This window comes from Corylus avellana, chromosome 3, assembly GCF_965113065.1.
Source record: "Corylus avellana chromosome 3, dhCorAvel1.hap1.2, whole genome shotgun sequence".
Taxonomy (NCBI): domain Eukaryota; kingdom Viridiplantae; phylum Streptophyta; class Magnoliopsida; order Fagales; family Betulaceae; genus Corylus; species Corylus avellana.
Genome location: NC_142492.1, coordinates 5,486,552 through 5,508,106, shown reverse-complemented (window position 1 = coordinate 5,508,106; position 21,555 = coordinate 5,486,552). Strand labels below are relative to the sequence as shown.

The 21,555-nt window shown below is 36.7% G+C and overlaps 1 protein-coding gene and 2 pseudogenes across 2 annotated transcripts; 2 read left to right on the top strand and 1 right to left on the bottom strand.

Annotated features, from left to right (window-relative positions):
• The first annotated feature begins 2,062 nt into the window (after positions 1 to 2,062).
• Positions 2,063 to 9,343, top strand: LOC132176310 (GroES-like zinc-binding alcohol dehydrogenase family protein). 2 transcript variants are annotated; one of them, XM_059588477.2, is made up of 7 exons: positions 2,063 to 2,537; positions 4,919 to 5,146; positions 5,773 to 5,846; positions 6,486 to 6,645; positions 6,802 to 6,921; positions 7,024 to 7,132; positions 8,773 to 9,343. In XM_059588477.2, the coding sequence occupies exons 1-7, from the start codon at positions 2,316 to 2,318 to the stop codon at positions 8,952 to 8,954; spliced, it is 1,095 nt and encodes a 364-aa protein (XP_059444460.1). In that variant the 5' UTR covers positions 2,063 to 2,315; the 3' UTR covers positions 8,955 to 9,343. The 2 variants fall into 2 exon arrangements, with proteins under 2 accessions (XP_059444460.1, XP_059444461.1); XM_059588478.2 differs by lacking the exon at positions 5,773 to 5,846 and having other exon boundaries at positions 6,472 to 6,645.
• LOC132176752 (U6 spliceosomal RNA) lies at positions 2,819 to 2,928 on the top strand (annotated as a pseudogene).
• A 621-nt stretch (positions 9,344 to 9,964) lies between the features above and the next one.
• LOC132174465 (uncharacterized) lies at positions 9,965 to 12,053 on the bottom strand (annotated as a pseudogene).
• Between the last annotated feature and the right edge of the window lie 9,502 nt (positions 12,054 to 21,555).

The window sequence follows — 21,555 nt, the reverse complement described above, 5'->3', positions numbered from 1 at the left end:
TCTGAATTCCAAATAACAAATCAAGAAAGAGAATGAAGAAATGACAATTATTATAATGTTAAATTGTTAGGAATTTTTTATTTATTTTCTTAGTGTCCTTGGGTATGAAGCAAAGCATTATATTTGTTCCTTCCATGCCTTCTCTGTCACAAGCTAAGTCCCCTTGAAGTAATTACTTCCATCTTTGATTTTATTTTGCATGGTCTGCCTATTACTAAATCCAGCCTTTCTTCCCTACTCCCAATGAAAGTTGAGTAATGCTATACACTACATTAATATCTTATTTTTATCTTTCTATGTTGAGTACTAGAATCTAGCAGTCATTATGTATATATTTTTTAACAAGGGCCGATTAACGTTATTACGTTTTGTCATGTCAGCATAGTAAGATAAAAATGAGATGTGGGTGTGGTATACAATATTTTTCTTTCATTTTTTATCCCAAAGGAAAAAGAAGTTTTATCACTTATAAATTGAAGAGTAATGTTATAAAATATATTTTTATTCTACAATATTTGATGTGACAGCTTAATTCTTATATAATGTTTTGCTATAAAAAAAATAAAAATAAAAAATCAACAATTGATTCATTGGAATATAAAAATATTGTATATAATGTTTCAATAAATTGAAACATGATGTAGCAACCATGTAAAAAGAAGGCAGCCTTCATGACCATTCACCATAATTGAAAACTAAGAGAAGGGCTAAAAAAGCCTCATGACCTTTCAATCCTTTTCATAATCGGGATTTCATATGGTTTAACTTTAGATATATGCTTTTTAGTATTTTTAAAGTAGGGCTGGGTATCGGTCATATCGGTCCGGTTATAGGGGTTACTGATTACCGACCGATAAGCTATCGGTTAATCGGTTCCTAACTGATTACCGACCGATAATGAATGATACCGAAAATTATCGATTATATCGGTAATCGGTTAAACCAGTTTAACCGATTAAACCGATTTCGTTTTAAAGTCATGTCTCTGGCATTTGAGAAGTTGTTGGGGAGGAAACGAAGCAGGCCAAAACACAAGTCCAAGATGAGGAGGAAACCATCTGCTAGCACTGTGTGAGTAGTGTTGAAACTGAGGCAGAAGAACAAGATGAAAGTCAAGAAACCAGAAAGGGAAAGATGGGATATCAATCGTGGGTAGTAGGAAATGATGGTCTGGTTTCTAATGGTGGCCAAGGCGCAGCGAATTGTCAGGTGTTTTTAGGGTTTAATTTGAGATTAAACATATAAAAAAATGGGAATGAAAAAAGAAAGGTAGAAGCTGTGTGGCTAGGGATTCAGAAGAGATTGGGGAAGTGAAGTGTGCGTGCAAGAGGAGTTGTGGAAATATCTTGCATTGGGGGAAACGTGTATGGCCATGGGCAGTTAGAAGAGATAGCTGGCAAGCATTCTCAATAATGCTTGACAGCTATACAAAACGTTACAGTTTTGAAGACAAGCTGCAAATCCGAATGGAGCAGACCTTGTTTTGGGTTGTTAATAAGTGAGCATGTTTGTGGGTTGTATATTATGAAAAATAAAAAATTGAGAATTACATTTATACCCCCTTATCGGTCATATCGGTTTTCCGATAACAAATTATTAACTGACCGATAAACTTATCGGTATAAAATTTTTAGCCAATTACCGACCGATAATTATCGGTTGCGGTTAATATCGGTTCCGTTAAATTCGGTAATCGATCAGTAATCGGTAACCGGTTAATCTGCCCACCCCTATTTTTAAACATTCTTCTAACATTATAGTTGACGTGCTACCATTATTATTATTATTATTTATTTTTTTTTTAAAAAAAATTAAGATTAATCTAAGAGTAAATTGAATATGTCATGTTAGTTGACAATACTAAGTAGCATTTCTCTTAAATTTATTTAACTAATGTGATAGATTTTTTTTTTTTTTACATGTCCGTAGAAAGGCTTTCTATTTTGACATGCCCCTAGTAACTATAACAAAGATAGTTCTTAGTTTTTACACGCGGCATCGTGCTATTGGTTTAACATGTAAAATTAGACGCAGTCAAACCCCAATGGGAAAGCCATGGCTTTTTATCCAAACGACCACCCCCAATGCGCACGTTAGCAACGATCCCAACCTCCCTCATAACGCAACGTGATGAAGTTCCGCCATCCCTGCGGACCAAAACACAGACACGTCTTCACTCTGCACTCCCCTCACTCAGTCCACTTCGCTTCTATTTTCTCGTTTCCTTCCCCATTTTCTGAAACCCTAAGCCCGCTTCCTTCTTTCTCTCTGCAATTCTCTAACAAATACAAACTTCTCTCATCTCACAACAAAAAATGCGAATTCTACGGAGGTCTCAGAGCTTCAGAATAATTGCCGGGAATCGAAAGGCTCTGGGGGTGAGAGGCGTGGTTACGAGCTGCCGGGCGGTGGTGCTGCCGCGGTTCGGTGGGCCGGAGGTGCTGGAGCTGCGGCCCGATGTGGAAGTTCCCAATCTCAAGCCCAATGAGGTCCTCGTCCGCGCTCGTGCCGTCTCCATTAACCCGCTCGATACCAGAGTAAGCACTCTTTCTCTTTTTACGCTCTTTTATACCTCGAGTTTTGTTTATCTGGGATTGATTCTCTTTGAGGATTTTTGTTGATTAATGGCAATTCAATTGTTGATGGGGTGCATTCAGAGAACATATTTAAATTCATGGAATGTCATAATTTCTACTTTTACGACTAGATTGGTTAATTGGATATTTTCCTCTTTTTATACTCCAATGAGAGAGTGTTTTTTGTGGGGATTAAAGATGGTTGAATGACGAATGAGATGGAAATAAAAAAAATGGTTTTGCTAGCGAGGATGGACATATAGACTTATTTGAATTAGAACGATACAGAAAAGATTAGCATGGCCCTTGCACAAGGATGACACGCATAAATCAAGAAATGGTCCAAATTTGTATTTATCAAAATTTGTGTTACTAATCTAATAGCCATTTGTCAGTTATTTATGTGCTATGACTGACCTATGCTGGACTTTCTTCGTGGTATTTAATGTTCATATCAAGCCAAAAGAGATGCTGATAGAGAAAGAAATGAATAATGTGTGGTCTTATGTTCTGTGGTTATGGTCTTTCCTTGAGTTACTTGGATAGCTAGACGGGTACCCCCCTTGGAGCCACAATCTGGATTGGATATGGTTATGGTGCAGTTGTAATCTCAATAATTGGTAACACTCCTCGAGAGACTAAATATTAGGAAAAAGGAAAGTTATAGCTAAAGAAGAGGAAAGTAACGTTAACTAATATGTTATCATCAATTTTTTCTTTTTGTTTTTAGTGTCTGTAATCAATTTTTTTTTTTTTTTTTTTTTTTTCAGAAACGTGCTGGCTTTCTATTTTCTAATTATTAAGGTTCTAATATTGTGTTTTCAGTTGAATATTTTAATATATTTCTAATAAATACTTTAATTTTTATTTTTAATTCCAACATGTCGAACCAGCAACCTAAGGATATCTTTCAGGAAAAATCCCAACACAGTCCTTCACAATTCCATTCTACCAATTGAGCTTGGTCGGTTTAAATATCATTTTCTGGAGGTGGTATTAAGTGAACGTGAGCCTTGCTAGAGCGGCTCATGATTGAGAGGTGGATGCCTTTGCCTCGTTCTTCAGGGTGTTGTATTTACTTGAATGAGACGGGAAGGAGAGGACAAGCTGTGGTGGACTCCTTTCAAAGAGGGTTGTTTTGTGTTAAATTCTTTTACAGTGTCATGGGTTGTAATGATGGTTTCCATTTCACTTGGAAGAGTGTTTGGTCGACTAAGGTTCCATTGATGATGGCCTTTTGTGTTTGGTCAGTGGCCCTATGGAAGATTCTTACCATGGTCGGCGGCGCATCATTATGATTGACAGGTGTTGTATGTGTAAAAGGAATGGGGAATCCGTGGACCACCTTCTTCTTTATTGTAAGGTTGCTTGTGTCATTTAGAATGTTTTCTTTAGTTGTTTTGGGTTGTCTTGGGTTATGCCTAGACGAGTAGTCGGCTTGTATGCTTTTTGGTGGACTGCCGGTGGCAGCACTCTATTGTGTGGAAGATAGTGTCTTCGTGTCTTTTGTGGTGTCTATGGAAGAAAATGAATGGTAAAAGTTTTGAGAATCGTGAGAGGACTTTAGAGGAGATTAGGTCTTTATTTTTCAACATCTTGTGTCTTTGGACAGCTGCTTTAGTTTCTCCTTTGGGGATTAGTTATCATGCTTTCATGTTCTTTTTGTTCCTACTAGCTAGGTGGCTTCTCTTATATACTTTTTCTGTACCCAATACAGAGTATAGATTCACAAACAAGATATAATACTTTGCCCAGTATGCAGCACATGAGGGTAGGCTCAAGTCATGAGCTAATTCAGGTCGCAGTTGGTCTATCCAGTTCTGCCATGATCAAAGGGAAAATCCAATGCATTCTTCAGTTTTGTTCAGGGCCCCATTTGCCAGTGGTGCCAGAAACCTGGCACTTGCAGTTTGGTAAATTAGTTGCTGTCAATCATGCTATGAGATTGAGCCGAGTGTAGAGAGCTATTTTCTAAGCTTGACTAACGTACCTAAGAGTGACGAGTCCTTTCCTGCAGTTGAGTAGACTTAAACTGTAAATAATATTATCTGAAATATCTAATATTAATTTTAAACTTACCTTATAGGATATATTCTCTTTTAAATAACTTGGATGCCACCTATTTCACACCATTATAATGGCATAGGTTTTTTTTTTTTTTTTTTTTTTTTTTTTTTTTCTAAAAAAAAAAAAAACCATGATCCCTGTGCATTCTCAAAATATAGATTAACTCTGGTCAGTGCTGAACTCTTCCCCCCTTTTCTTTTACTATGAGTTTTAGACCCTTCAATCATGTGTTGAATTTAGTACATATTGAATTTTTTAGATTGTAATGTTTTCAGATGCGATCAGGCTATGGTCGTTCCGTATTTCAGCAACTTCTACCTCTCATTTTGGGTCGTGATATTAGTGGTGAAGTTACAGCGATTGGAGCTTCAGTTCGGTCACTAAGTGTTGGGCAAGAAGTTTTTGGTGCACTGCATCCAACTGCCGTTAGGGGTACTTATGCTGACTATGCAATTCTTTCTGAAGAGGAGCTTGCTCCAAAACCTGTAGCAGTTTCACATGTGGTAAATTTTGGAGTGTTTTGTGTTTTAGTTGAAGAATTGTTGATGTTACTTTTTATCTCATGTGAGTGAACATTTTTATAGCAAGTACAAAATCTGTTACTGTCCCAACTGAAGGTTGTATACTGTATTATTTCAATAGACTTCTTGTCCTTTTGTCCATCTTGCTGAAAATTGATGTCTAAGATTCACTACCTGCTAAATCAGGTGATTTATGAGATGAAAAAAAAAAAGCTACAAAAAAATTCACTTCTGGAAATTACAAAAAGGAAGAAAAAAGAAAAAGAAAAAAAAGTTATGTCTCTAGACTGTGTGGTTGATGAGTTGTATTTTGGATTCTGAGAACTGCCTCTTCAGTAAGATTCGTTGCAAAAGCTGTAGTTGCTGTTTCACAACTTGTTTTAGCATTTAATTTGGTACTATCATGTGAGAAACCATTAAAGCAGTAGTAATAGAACTGATGATAACATTTCTTGTAGTGACCCAGATTACTTATTTGGGAATGCCACGTGCCCTAACTATAGCTCTCAATATATGGTTAATCAAATCACATGATTGATAAATATTTAAATTTGTATATATGCTTGTAACTATAGAGTTTGACTTTGTGTATGTTTTTGTTCTCCTAGGAGGCAAGTGCCATTCCTTTTGCTGCGCTGACAGCATGGCGTGCTTTAAAAAGTACTGCTAGAATAACTGAAGGGTATGGTTTGCTCTTTTTCCTTTTGTTTTTAATAAAAAATACTGTTGTTGCATGTATCTTAGCTAATTCCTTTATCGAGTTGTATTAACAACAAGTTACTTTGTATGTTGTTAGATGTTTCATTTTCATTTTGTTTTCTGTAGTATTGAAGGCACAAAGCTGTCACCATTGTAGATGGTGGAGTTTTCTCCACAAAATGTCCGAAAGACTTAAAAGACAATTATTTCAAGAATTTGGACCATCGTTTTACAATGATATCATTTTTACAAAATTGTATAGTTCTGGAAGTTGTCAGAACATAGCTTGTTTGAGTTCATTGTTTCAATATGGACATACTTATTTAAAAAGTATTGGCCATGATTGGTGCTTTTCTAGCCTTTATTTCTTTTCATTGCAAGTATCGCTTTATTGGGAATGGGCTGATAAGATTAGTACGAATAAAAGAGTTTAGAAACTGGCATGCATTCTTATTTTGATAGCAATTTATATTAGTCTAATGTATACTTTTACATGAACTTTATAGAAGACGATGAAACATGTGAAGATATGATTTCAACTTGAAAGTTACCATATGTTCTGTATGGTAAATTGTCTGTCATGTATCCCCTCATAATTCTATCCTCAGTCTCATCTTCACAGGCAAAGACTATTAGTGGTGGGTGGTGGAGGAGCAGTAGGTTTTTCTGCAATCCAGATTTCTGTAGCTGCAGGGTGCCATGTTACAACTACTTGTGGAAGTCAAAGCATAGATAGATTAATGGCAGCTGGTGCTGAGCAGGCAGTTGACTACACTGCTGAGGTCATTATTTGTCCTTTCAGTGCATATACAAGCCGTTTGAAATTCAGATACCTTATGTAGATAGTGGATTTGATTGAAGACGGGGGACCAGGATTAATTATTATTTTAAAATTTTAATTTATTTATTTATTTATTTTTTTTGTCTTCAATTTACAGGACCTTGAATTGGCAATAAAAGGGAAGTTTGATGCTGTTTTGGACACTATTGGTGTACCGGAAACAGAAAGACTAGGCATCAATTTTTTGAAGAGAGGTGGACACTATATGACACTTCAGGTAGGAGATAGTTGTTTGGTTTTCTCTAATAGGAATTCTATAGGCTTCTTTCCTGAATGCTGCCTGATAAGCATTTAAGGGTTTTAGCCTCTTTTATTGTAGGGTGAGGCAGCATCATTGACTGATAGGTACGGGCTAGCTGTTGGGCTTCCTATAGCTACAGCTATTTTGCTGAAGAAACAAATTCAATACCGTTATTCTCATGGAATAGGTAAATTCTATACGCTACTTTCTCATCGTTTTAGCAGAATATTTGTTTATATTAATTATATGTTATTTGAACATTTTATAATTTCTCAAGTAAAATTAAATGCTAAATTAAAATTCCCTCTTTTAGCCTCAGAATAGGTTGTTTATAAACTTTTCATCAATTTACAAACCCAATTTCCTAAAACCCAATTTCCTAATAACATCATGTAGAAGGCAACAAAAGGAGGAAGTAAGGAGGGAAAATATGATCATACATGAAATATTTTTTTATTGCAATCTTTTTGTTCGTTTCTTAGTTTATTGACCATAGTTTATGATCTGATGCATCATGCATTTCTAGTTTGATAAACAATAAATACGGAAATATAGTCTAAACATTGTTCTGCGCTCATCAATGAAATGAATTATTTATATATATATTAAAACATAGTCTAAACATTGTGAAAAGATCTCCAGAGAACTGAGGTAACTTCCTCCACCAATTATTAAGTATTAATTTTTAGGAATAACACCGTCCTTTGTCGCTTTTTGTAGAGCCTAGTTTTAGTGTGTGTGTGTCTTTTTTAATTTTTTTTTTTTATTATTATTATTTTTATAGAAATGATAAACTTTGACTATACCTGGTGTTCGTTGATTCTAGGAGAAGAACAACCTTCTGCTAAAGAGATTCTTCAGGTTTAAAAATGAAATTCATTGATTAGGGCATGCTAAACTTTCTCATCCTTTATAACACTCCCTACCAGTCTACCAGATGAAGGAATTTAGCTATCCACTCTCTATTATCCTCCATGGTGTAACCTGGATTGTTAACACATGTCTGCAGCTCTACTTTAGCTCTCTGTTAATATACGTCTAATTTTCATAATGAAAACATGCCAAATTTTAATGCCGCCTTTCATGGGATTCCAAATGACAATTCTATTGTCTATTTAGGTTTCCTTATTATGCATGCAGCCTCTGCACTGTCTAATCCTATGCCTTCCAAATGGTTTGTTTCTAGCGTGATTTAGATATACATCTTTCAGAATATTTGGCAAGTGGACTTGTGATGTCTTTGAAAGGTCTGTCTGAAATTCTGTATTTACCCTAGCAATCAAAAGAATGCTCAAGAATAATTGGCTTTGAAGGATAAAGAGAAGGATACTACATTTAAGTGCTCCTTTTCCCTTATCAGGCAATGGGCACTACTGGTAACATATTCAATGAAAAGCATATTTCCTTGACTGCTAGGATTTAATTTCTGCCATTGGGTAAAAGTAGATGCGTAGAAGTCAACTAGAGTTTGTCTCTTTTAAGAGGTATATAACTATATATAAATAAAGCTCTCTCTCTCTCTCTCTCTCTCTCTCTCTCTCTCAATATTGAGTTTTACACTAGTTCAGCTGAAAATCTATGTTTTTCGACTTAGAATTTTAGTATCGGGTGGTAATTCCATGTAAATTCTCTCTCTCTCTCTGTTGTCCTTATTATGTGTTTGCATGTGCATTGTTGAAGATAGTCAGTTGTTCATCATAGTAATTTCTGCCTACAAATGCTATAAATAACAAATCTTCATTTTGGTCATTGTACCACCCGTGTTAACTTGTGCAATCACCTTAATGTCAATTAACCAATGCCTCCGTTTCTCTCTTGATGGTGCAGAATATTGGTGGACTTTTATGAGGGCTGACTCAGAAGGTTTAAATGAGATCCGCAGACTCTCTGAAGCTGGAAAGCTGAAAATACCCGTTGAGAAAACATTTCCCATCACACAGGTGAGAGAGGCTCATGAGGCGAAAGACAGGAGGCACATTCCCGGTAAAGTAGTCCTGGAACTTGACTGAAGAATAAATATTCCATGATTCCTTGGTGATGTTGTCTGTGACTGGAATCTGCAACACTAAAATGCCATTCCATTTAACTTTCGTCTTGCTCAGTGGTGTTGCTGCACTGTAGGCCCTTCCTGTACACTAAATACTAGGATTTTGTGTAGGAGCCTAGAGTTTTGTGGGTGGAAAACTTTCAATTTCTGGTTGGCAATCTGTAAATGTATGAGATTTCTCTATTATTCTACATCATTTTTTGTTTCATACTTAATAAGCTCAATTTGATGTTAACATGCTCTCTATGAAGCCTTTTTCACCAGAGACATACCTTAGTTGAGTGGAGTTTGGTATGGGAACAAAGATTTTCTCTTCTTATTGAATAAAAGTTCCCAGTTTTTCTTGAACAAGCAAGACTCTCCACACTATTTTCCAAGCAAGAAGTTTGGATCTTTGCCTTCCAAATTTTATCCCAAGATTTGGACTAAGAGGATTTTGTTAGAACAGTTTCCTAGTGCTAAATGCCGGATCAATCTCCACGACTTTTTTCTCTTCTATTTCGTTTGAATGGTTCGTTTCCCAACTGCTCTTGATCAGCCAGGGAAAAAAATTAGTGCTAGGCTATTAGCGGCGCGTTGACTCTTTTTTTTTTTTGGTCGATGCTGATATTTAATTTTCTTTTAACATTAGCGTTGACTTTGGGGTTGGCAATTTCTTGTAGTGATATATGTAATATGTATCAATCTTATTTCCTAAGATAGTTTTGTTTGAAATTCTGCATCTTCAAACATCAGAGGAGGATACATAAAAAAAAGTTGGTAACCTTCGTCATGGAGTACTTTCTTCATGAAAAAATGTGGGCGTGAGGAAAAAATTCAACCGGCTCAGTTGGGTTTCATTTAGAAAACTTTCAGCAATATCAAAAACTCCATTTTGGCCATGACATTTCTGAAGCCAAGCTTCTGATTCGCATGACCAAATATATATATATATATATATAATTGTGTAAGAATCAGAGAAGTGCAGTGAGATCAGCCGGAGCTTGCTGAGTTGATTTCTTCAAATGCATCGGCACGCCAGAGTTTGAAGAAATCTGAAAAGCTTCTTAAACCCTCAGCAAATTGCAGTTTGTAGTTCAGAAGTCCCACTTGTCTTTCTAAATCCTGATTCTTTTGCTTCAGTGCCTAGTCATGTGTTCAAGTGTACAATATTATTAGATTGCTACAGAAACAGCAGTTGGGCCTGCTATTTCTGTCAATTTGGCGAAATATATAGCTAATTAAGAAGAAGAAAAGAGTGATATAACAGGAAAAGAAAGGCAATACTCTTGAGAAACTGGTGAAGTTAATAACATCAATAATAGCATTGTTAGCTTTTTAGGGTTTAAACCCTAAACCCTAAACTGATCATAGATGTAACCTTCAAGATTATACTAGATTTTTCAATGAAGGGCTGCTTAGGTTTTTTGGTTTTTTAGTGCCTCATAATGGTGTTATGGTGAAACCCTTTTGATTGAGGGAGTTATGATAATCAGAGATGACACAGCAATTCAATAAATTAGGATGGCATGCATTAGCCTTATTTATAGACATTTTTGTGAGGTGGATATAGCTGAGCTGAACCAAAATGACCAACCAATTCAACCATTGAATTATGGATCCGGTTGCGTTTGGATTGCTAGCAATTCAGATAGTAAATCTGAAAGAATTTTTATGGAGCTTACCTGTTTGAGCAAAGGGCAAACTGGCCAAGACATGCTCAGATAAGTGGGTTTTATAAAGGTTCTCTTATATTTACTATCTGAATTGCTAGCAATCCGAACAGCAAATGTGAGAGAGTTTTTATGGAGCTCACCTATTTGAGCAAAGGGCAGACTACCAAAGACCTGCTCAGGCAAGTAGGTTTTATAAAAGCTCTCTCATATTTACTATTTGAATTGCTAGCAATCCGAACAGCAAATGTGAGAGTTTTTATGAAGCTCACTTATTTGAGCAAAGGGCAGACTACCAAAGACCTGCTCAGACAAGTAGGTTTTATAAAAGCTCTCTCATATTTGCTGTCTGAATTGCTAACAATTCGGATAGCAAATGTGAGAGAGTTTTTATGGAATTCACCTGTTTGAGCAAAAGCCAGACTGCTCAAGACCTGCTCAGACAAGTGGGTTTTATAAAAGGCTATCTCATATTTGCTATTTGAATTGCTAGCAATCGGAACATCAAAATTACTAGAATCTCTGTCCTTCAAACTTGAAACAAAGCCAATTCAACATGCAATCTCTACTCTAAAAATGATTATAAACATATTGATCAGCTCATAAATAAAGTACACTTTGTTTCCTTTTCTGTGCAAATGAAACAAAATTTAAAGACAATTAGTCAGTCTGAGACGACAGAAATCATTGTAGACTTGTAGTCAATAGAATTATACCTTTCACTCATTAGATGTGATCTTTTGTTGTTTGCCTGTTGATGTGGTAATATTTTGTTCTTTCTATCTAAAGTAAAACCCACCATTTTTTAAATCTTCTTTTTCATTTCTTTTGACCAGATCAGCTAAAATAAAAGGATGAAGAATTAAGACAAACAATTACCTCTAATTCTTGCTTCCTTTATTCCTCCTTTCTAGCATCTGCTCTAGAACTTCTATGCACCTCATACATCAAACCAATGCCTGCAACCTATAGGTTCACATATATGCACCACACCTTATAATATTCTACTTATATTTCCTGCAACTATATATATATATATATATAGAGAGAGAGAGAGAGAGAGAGAGAGAGAGAGAGATTACGATGAAGACAAAAAGCTCACCGAGAAGATCAGAAGCAGCTTGAACCGCTCTTTCCTCATCGAGAGGGCGGATGACAACATTAGTTGCACGTCCATATATCCGTCTTTGCATTGTGGTTGTCACACGATGGTTTGCCTGCATACTCCATTAATGTAATTCACAAATCATGAATCAACTCATTTCTAAATTCCAAACATCGATCTCATTCTCCAATATATATATATATATAGACTTTAAAAAGTAAAACGTTTTATTTTTTGTTACAATATTAATTAATGCATATTTGCAAAGTCAAGAAAGAACATCCTGAGTCCCTGACGATCCCATTGTCCTTACCAGGCCATGACATCATGAAGAGGAAGAAAGAAACAGAAAAAATTACTAAGGTTTGTATAATCAGGAAGTTCAACAACCTACGTATTAATTGTCATGTGAAACGGCGCCGGCGATCGAAGGTTTTAAGTTTCCGACTCCTTTTATTCCAAGTGATGAGGGGGCCATTTATGACGCTTTGAGGGCCATAACAAAGTCAAAGAATAATGCTATAAATTATATATTTATCTCCCAATTATCTTTCACTGCTGAATAATAATAATAAAAATGTCTTACAATGTGGACAAGATAGTCTCAATTAATCATTGAATCTTGTTTTTTTTTTTTAAAAAAAAAAAAAAAATCAAGTATTGGTTGGAAAAAACTGCAGCAAATTTTCTGTAGTTTTTTTCATGGTAAAAAAATTTTCATGAGAAAAATAGAGAATGAAATTATTAAATATGAACGTTAAAAAAAAAAAAAAAAAAAAAAAAAAAAAAAAAACTCCTTTGTGAAATTAAATCCATTTTCTTTGGGGGCTAAGTGGGTCAATTGTATGCTGTAAAATGATTTCTGAAAAATGTTTTTTGTATTTTTTGGTGTTTGGTGCAATATAAAATAATAGTCAACAGAAAATATATTTCGTTTGACCGAAAATTTTTCTTTAATTTTTCCAAAAGTGGTTTTTATTTTTGAAAACCGTAAACTATTTTTCGAGTTTGAATATCTCATTCTCAAATCGATAGACTCAGCCGAGACGTCGTCGGGACGTGCATGGGACCTACCTAGAACCCGCCCAAGACCCCACTAGTACTCGGTCGGGACTCACGGGACTCTATCAAGTCCCCGTTGGGACTTGATCGGGACATTTTGTAATTTAAAGTCTAATATAATTAAGTGAAATATATATATTGTGATTTTCCTTACGCAGAAAAATATTTTCAAAAAAAAAATTCTACAAAAAAGCATCAAAATCAGAAATTTAAGATTATAGTTGTCAAAGTAAAGTAAGCAGCAAGAACAAAAATAGGTTAAGAATGGAGAAGCCATACAAGAAATATATTATTTAGAGGTCCACCTTTTTTTAATTTGTTTTATGTTTTATGTTTTTCATTTTCTGTTGATATATATAATATAGCAAAAAAGAAGGGCTATCTAGAGAATTTACAAACTCTAAAGTGGCCAACGTGAACGAGCTCCACCCTTGATACCATCCACTCGTGATCCCTAACAAGGAGATTATCAACCAACTTTTTTTTTTAAAGAAAAAAAAAAGGTTCACGACTAGGCCAATAGTTAAAAATTAAATAAAATTAAAAAGGAAAAACGTTGTCTTGAGAAAATCTAATTAAGTGTAAAATTACAGCTTGCATAATTAGTAAGAGTGTTGTTAGGGGTATTATAATAATTTTTACAACGCATTGTTTTACAAAATGATGTGATAGTACTTCATAATTTGTTAGATAGTATTTAAGCAGACAAAGTCGATCTAGAAATATGACCATCTCGATTTCAAGTGAAAATAGAAATAAACCATTCTATCTTAATGAAGAATTCATTTCACAAACATGATGAATATATATATGTTTTCACGTACGTTCATGTTTTAATGGCGTGCTATCATGTATATACGTACCGTACACTAGATTCAACAAAATAAAATCTTGACTACGAAATGACTCATCTTAACGATCAAACACAGGAATCCTGTATAAACTTATTTATTTAATGAGAGTAGTGTAATTTTGTTTGATCTTTTTAATTAGCTCTGTTTGGTTTGTCTCCCTTAAAAAAACATCTTGTTGTTGTTGTTTAATTAGGTGCAGGTCTGTTCTTTTTCGCAGCCTCTGTCTGCTGTAATGGTTGGCTTATATCCTATAAATCTAGCATTTGCAGCTTCAATGAACAGCTGGTTCTCCTTCTTTTTCTTTTTCCTTTTTTCTTTCCTTTTCCCTCCCTCTCTTTCTTTCTCCCCTGCACGCCACAGCCCTCCCCTCCACCACATTTTTTTCACCGCCGGCCGTTTCTCCGTCTCCGTCACAATCACACTCATTCTCTCGATCACCTGTGTTCTCTCTCTCACTAGCTAGCTCGCTACCGGCCGGCCGTTCTCTCTCTCTCACCTGCTCTCTCTTTCTCTCTCTCAGTGGTTCTCTCTCACACCGGCCGTCACCGCCGCTCCTCCCTCCGGCCCTCACGAGCTCTCTCTCCGGCGATTCTCCGGCCTCTCATGCATTCTTCGGCCTCTCCTGATTAGGTATATATATTAATTGATTTATTTATTTATATATTATATAAATATATAATTTACAGTGTATATTATTATATATTATTGATGTTGTTATATTAGCAAATTAATTTTACATGTTAGCTAATTAATTTATTTGTTTGAGATATATGTTTTGTATTAATTTGCGAATTTGTTTAATTAATTTACTTGTTTGAGATTTATGTTTTGTATGGTGGGAATATTGTTTAATGTATTTGCATACATGCATGCATGCAAAATTACATGTGTACATTTTTTGAAATTAGGTTTTTTTTGTGCAGGTTTTTGCATTTAGATTTAGACCTAAATTTTGTGTAGGTTTTGAAAATGCACGTTATCAGAACAAAAAAAAAAAAAAAAAACAACAAAAAACAACAAATAACAAATGCATATCCATTTTGGACTTTAATTTTTGTTTAGATTTTGAAAATTTAGAATAAATATGTAAATGTTAAAAAAAAAAAAACAAAGGAAAAAACAAAAGAAAACAAATAACATAGCTAGCTGTATTTATTTTATCTACGGTCCCCATATATAACAAATGCATAAATGTTATAATAAATGGGGGAAAAAAAAAAAAACAACAACAACAACAAAAAACCTAGCTAGTTAGATCTATTTTATCTAGGGTCCCCATATATAAAAAATTCATTTAGGTCTTACAAATTTAGATTATGTAAATATCATTAAAAAAAAAAAAAAAAAAAAAAAAAAGCTAGCTAGCTAGCTAGATCTATTTTATCTAGGGTCCTCATGTATAACAAATGCATTTAAATTTGGACCTTAATTTTGTTTAGGTTTTGCAAATTTAGATTATGTAGATGTTATAATTAAAACTAAATGTATGTGTTTATTTGTTTAAAAAAAAAAAAAAAAAATTTGAAACGATGTAATTAAAGAAATACACTAAAAAAAATAACAACTAACTTAGATTTATTCTATTCAATGAGGGTTCCAGTAACTAAAGCTATGGACAAGAGTTGGATGACAAAGTCTAGAGATACGAGGGAATACAGAGACGAGTGTAGATTATTCGTGGACTTTGCAGTTATGAATTGTACAGTCTCTGATGGAAAAATTCATTGCCCCTGTAAGGCGTATCATAATAAGCAGCGCCACCCGCTAGGTTTCGTATTTGACAACTTGACAGGGGGTAAAGGAATAATGACTGCATACAGAAACTTGTATTATCACGGTGAGAAGCCTGTACGGTCTCCTGTTGCAGTCTCTAATTCAACCACCACGATCACAGATGTGAGTATAAGCAAAGAACAAGGTGAAAACATGCATGGAATGTTTCGTGATTTATTCGGCATGCACGGTGTTATGGAAGTCAATTGTAAGCCTCAAGTGGTGGTGCAGGGAAATGAAGAAACTGTGAATGAAGAAGTCGCTGAAGGTGACGTACTAAAGTACTACAACTTGCTTAAAAAGGCAGAGAAGCCACTTCATGATGGGACCAAACATAGCAAGCTTAGTGCTACTGTACATCTGTACAACTTGAAGTGTGTTGGTGGACTTAGTAACGTGATATTCTTGTCTTTCCTTGAGTTCATCAATTAGTTGCTGCCTGTGAGTGATGAAACTTTGCCAGTTAATACATATGAGGCGAAAAAGTTTCTAAGGGACATGGGACTCGGGTATAAGAAGATCCCGGCGTGTCGTAATGATTGTATGTTATTTTGGAAGAACAATAAGGATTTAGATTCATGTACCGTTTGTGGAGTATCTAAGTGGAATGATGAAATTCATTAAGATGATGATGGTCAACCCATATCATCGAGTAAGAAACACCCGGTCAAAGTGTTGCGGTGGTTTTCACTCATACCACGACTACAGAGGCTGTTTATGTCAGAGCATATTGCCCCCTATATGAGGTGGCATGCAGAAGACCGAACTAAGGACGGTGTATTGAGGCATCCAGACGATGGTGAAGAGGGCATTCGACAATTTACATCCAGACTTATCAATAGACAGTAGGAGCGTCAGACTTGGACTAACCTCGGATGGATTTAATCCATTTGGGAACATGAACACATCCCACAACACTTGGCCTGTAATGCTTATACCGTACAACTTGCCTCATTGGACGTGCATGAAACAAACGTCTTTTATACTATCCCTGATTATACCGAGCCCAAAGTCACATGGAATAGATATAGATATCTACCTTTAATCCTTAATTGAGGAGTTACATGAACTATGGACTGTAGGTGTACGCACATGTGACATCTCAAAGAAAAATAAGTTTGTGTTGCGAGCCCAGTTAATGTGAACAATTAATGACTTCTCGGCATACGCAGATTTGTCCGGGTGGCCTAACAAGGGTGAGAAGGCATATCTCTGCTGTATGCACTCGACAAGGTCTAGAAGGTTAAAACACGGCAATAAATCTTGTTATATGGGGCACAAGCGATACTTGCTCATAGATCATCCGTGGAGGAGGAACAAAAGAATATTTGACAGCAAGCAAGAACTAGAATGTACCCCCGATGTGCCAAGTGGAGATGAAATCCTTAGACAATTAAAAGAGATGGCATTTGGGGATGAGAATGTCGGTAAGGCAAAGACAGATAATAAGAAAAAAGACAAGAAGCGGAAGAAGAGTGGGCCTACAAAACGAGGAGGAGAGACTGCTAATGTATTATGGAAGAAGAAAAATGTTTTTTTTTTAGGTTACCGTATTGGAAAGATAATTTATTGCGGCACAACCTTGATGTCATGCACATTGAGAAAAATGCGATGGACAACGTACTTAGCACAATACTGGACATTCTAGGAAAACCGAAGGATAACCTCCAAGCCCACACAGACTTGCAAGAAATGGGGTTGAGACATACACTTCATCCGTACACAGGAGATGATGGTCAAACATATATGTCCCCAAGCTTGCTACACGATGTCTAAGGACGAGAAAACACATTTTTTGAAAGTGCTTCGAAATGTAAGGGTGCCAGACGGATATGCCTCAAACATTTCCCGATATGTACGACTTAATGATCATACGATATCCGGTTTGAAGAGTCATGACAGTCACGTCATTATGCAACAACTTCACTCTATTGCATTGTGTGGATCACTGCAAGGTAACGTGGTTAGACCATTTGTTGGGATGTCTGCATTCTTCAGGGGCCTATGTTCAACGTCATTGACACAAGAGGATATGGACCGACTAGAGGGTGACGTTTGTATCATTTTGTGCTAGATGGAACAGGTTTTTACCCCTAGTTTTTTTACCATAATGGTTCACTTGGTTCTGCATCTTGTCCGTGAATGCCGACTCGGTGGACCGGTATAGTATAGGTGGATGTATCCGACAGAGAGGTAAAATAACTTTATGATTATTCATCAATTTATTTCTCCTTCATTATAAAATCGTCACTAACTGTAATGAATGAATTATGTTCATATGTAGGAGCCTTGGAGGGTTCAAATTTAATGTGTGCAATAAAGCGGCTCCTGAGGGCTGCATTGGGGAGGGCTACATAGCAACCGTGTGGGTGGCGTTCTGCTCGAGGTATTTAGATAATGCACCAACATTTCACAATAAAGCTCAAAGAAACCCGGATGGTTCAAAAGGGGAGGAAACACGAGTCATCCTCGACTGTGTCACATTGACACATATTCACCGATACATTATATTTAACTCGGACGAGTTCCTTCAACTGTGGAAGTAAGTCGTGTTAGTAGTCTATGCAAGTTCAATATCACCTTGCACCCTTAGTTGTGAATTATAATAGAAGTTATTTTGTATTGTAGGATGCACATGGATACACTTAGGCAATCATGCGATAGGGGGCGAACGATGGAGGATCAGTCGGAAACCCAACATCATAAGCTGTTCTGCGATTGGTACCATGACTACGTAGGACTACCGTAATGTTTAACTATTACAGTTCGATTATATTTACTTATGGTTTATAACAACTAACAAAACTAACTTCTTTATGGTCAATTATACGTAATATATTCGCGGGTCAATCGATTGAACGATCGACGCAGGAAGGAAATATGTGACAAACTGGTAATGTATTGTAGAGGGCCGAAGGAGACAACTACCAGATATAACAGATATGTGGTTAACTGGAAGCTATTTCACACTCTTACTTTCAATGCCAAAAAGAGGGCACAGAATAGCGGCGTGTGTGTGCCAACTGTTAATGGCGAAACGTACTACGAGAAGTTAACGGAAGTAATTGAGGTGGAGTACTTCGACATGACCAAGTTTTTGTTCAAGTGTGATTGGGCGGACAACACGAGGGACAGGGGGTACAAGGCAAACAAGTATGGCATGATGCTTGTCAGCTTCAAAAACCTTGCCCACCGAGGCCAGCAAATTACTGATGAGCCGTATGTGCTAACGCCACAAGTTGACCAAGTCTTTTACGTCGAAGATGAAAGGGACCCTGATTGAGCTTGTGTTGTAAGGACTAAACCTAGAAACGTATACGACGTTGGTTAGGGTGAAGGTCCTGATGATGAATGTGCCAACTACCACGAGTGTGAGCCACTTATATTGACCAGCAATAATGAAGTGTTTTCGTAGGATGACATTGACTACGTTTGACCAGACTTAGATCCAATATAATCGTATGTGGTTCAAAAAAATAAAATTATATATATAGTTCACATTAATTGACTTGTTTTCTGTTACTTCTTTCTACATTGATTGGAAATTGTAGTGCATATTTCATCTACTATATACATAATTAATTGGGTGCATGATGTGTTTCACAAGTAGATATGAGTACCAGGGGAAAGAGTAGACGACGGAGGTCCCCACAGGTAGACGACCAGGGGTATATACTAGTATTTTCAGAGCATGTGGAAGGGCAGACCCAGATGGGGTAGTAGTCTCAGCCATCTCCATACTACACGGACCGAGAGTATCATACGCTTAGTCCGCTGCCTACGATGAGTGAGTTAGGGATATGTTCACATGGCGATGTAGAGCGGTTATTCCCCCTCGACGAGAACACATGTTTGAACTACAGTGAGCCATCGCAACCAGAGGACAGCGATACACAGGGACCAGCAGACGTGGATGATGGGACAGGTGCCACGCATGACTTGCAGCCCGATGACCCTACTCCACAAGTGTTGGGCAGTCACCATGTCCGGATAATAAGTAAGTATATATGCTTCAAATACCAATATTGAATATGAATAAGTTATGTAGCTAGTATTGAATTCTAAATAATTAACATCGGTAATTATTAATGTGTTAGGTATCGATCGAGATGAGTGCACCCATATTCAAGTGGTGACCATTAAACCATCGAATAAGATGTGGGATGTCCCCAGCAGACAAAAGGTCGTGTGCGAGTACAATAGAGTGTGACAGCCTGTAGGATTTGGCAAGTTGAAATTCTGAAGGACGACCGGCAACATCATCAAGAGCGGAAATTATGTTAGATTACGGGACGATTGGACTGAGGTACCGCCCTGTACGAAGGAGGATATATGGAATGCCTTAATGGTATGGTTAAACTATCTGTTATATTTTAGCATATGTATTTCATTATGTCAAACACCGTTAATGCATGAATTATACGCCTTACTTTTTTAACTTGTACAGGCAAACTTCTACATCCCACCTGAGTACAATCTTGATGGGATAAAGAAGGACGTGTTCCGAGATATGGGCGTGAAGCTGAAAAGTTGGAGACACTCAGTGAAATATGCAATAAAAATTCAGCCGAGCGATACTCCTGAACCGTGAAGGCGAGAATGGGTCAAGATGCCATTTCGAAATACGATGCTTATGACTTGGATGTGTTGTTGGATAAATGGTGCGACCCGAAGAATCAGGTAGGTCGCTTTGTGTAGTTTCATTAATTGTAATTGTGTAGTTTCATTAATTGTAATTGTGTTAGGGCTAACATATGAAGAATGATATTTGTGTAGGAGTATGCTGCCTATATGAAGGCATTGGGAGCAAAAAAATAACTCACCTCACTGCACCGGATCGATGAGCTTTGTTAGGGTGACATATGAAGAGGTATTTGTCTTATTTACCGTAATATATATATATAACATGCAATTGCTCTTTTTTTTTTTTGTTTGTTTGATGATTTTTTTTTATTTTATTTTATTTTTTTTTATGTGGACCATATCTTTGGGCACTACTCCTACTCGAGCGCAAACTTACATCTCGACACGCACGAGGACGGATGGTGACTATCAAAATGATGTGGTTAGGGAGAGATGTGTAAGTATTCACCGATATACTTACCCCGAGAACTCCTCGTTCTCACAGATGACGGATAAAATTAGAAAATTTGAAGAGGAGCGAACACAACAAAGACGTGCGATAGATGAGATGGCCAAACAGATTGAAGAACAAAAAGCTTAGATAGCAGAGAAAGGTGTCATCTTTGAGGCCCGTTTTCGCCAGCTTAAGGCTATGCTCGCGTCGACCTCTGGATCCGCGCCGGACAGAGGTAATGTTGTATTTGTGTTGTTTTTGTTATTCTTCGGTTAACATGGCTATAGCCTGCATTGATCATTTTAACGGTTAGAATTGTGTCTCCACAAAAGTCTCAGTTAGAAACGCATTGTTCCCATGGTTCATTTTAGAACTAACGTATATTTGCATCATTGTATATCTGTGTTTAGAATTTTTTTTTTATGGGAAAATGTATAATAAGTCTCTATGTCAACCGTCCAAAATTTAAATCTCTCTAAGTTTTTTTTTTCTTTCGAAAATTTAGTCCCTGGTCAATTGAAATGACAATAAAATTCCTGCCGTCAAAATTTTTTAACAGCAATTAGGGCAACTCAAAACGCATCGTTTTACCTGATTAAAATATTAATTTTTTATTAATTTAATTTAAAAAATTAAATCTAAAAAAAAAAAAATTGAAAGGTGGCAGCCACCCAACCCCTATGGGGTGGCTCGCATGCCACCTCAGGGGTGGTTTGGGGTGGCATGCGGGCCACCCCATAGGTGGTTTGGGGTGGCTTACGGCCTGTGGGCCACCCTAAATGCCCCTAGGGTGGTTTGCGGCCACCCTCAGGGGGTTTGGGGTGGCTCGTAGGCCACCCCTCCACTCGCGGCAACCCATGGGTGGAAGGGTGGCCTGTGAGCCACCTCGGGGGTTTTTGGATGGCCCGCAGGCCACCCCAAACCACCCCTGAGATGGCCACCTAGGCGCCACCTCTGGCCACCCTTCAATTTTTATTTTATTTTTAAATTTTAAATTTAATATTTTAATAAGGTAAAACGGTACGTTTTGAGTGGCTCTA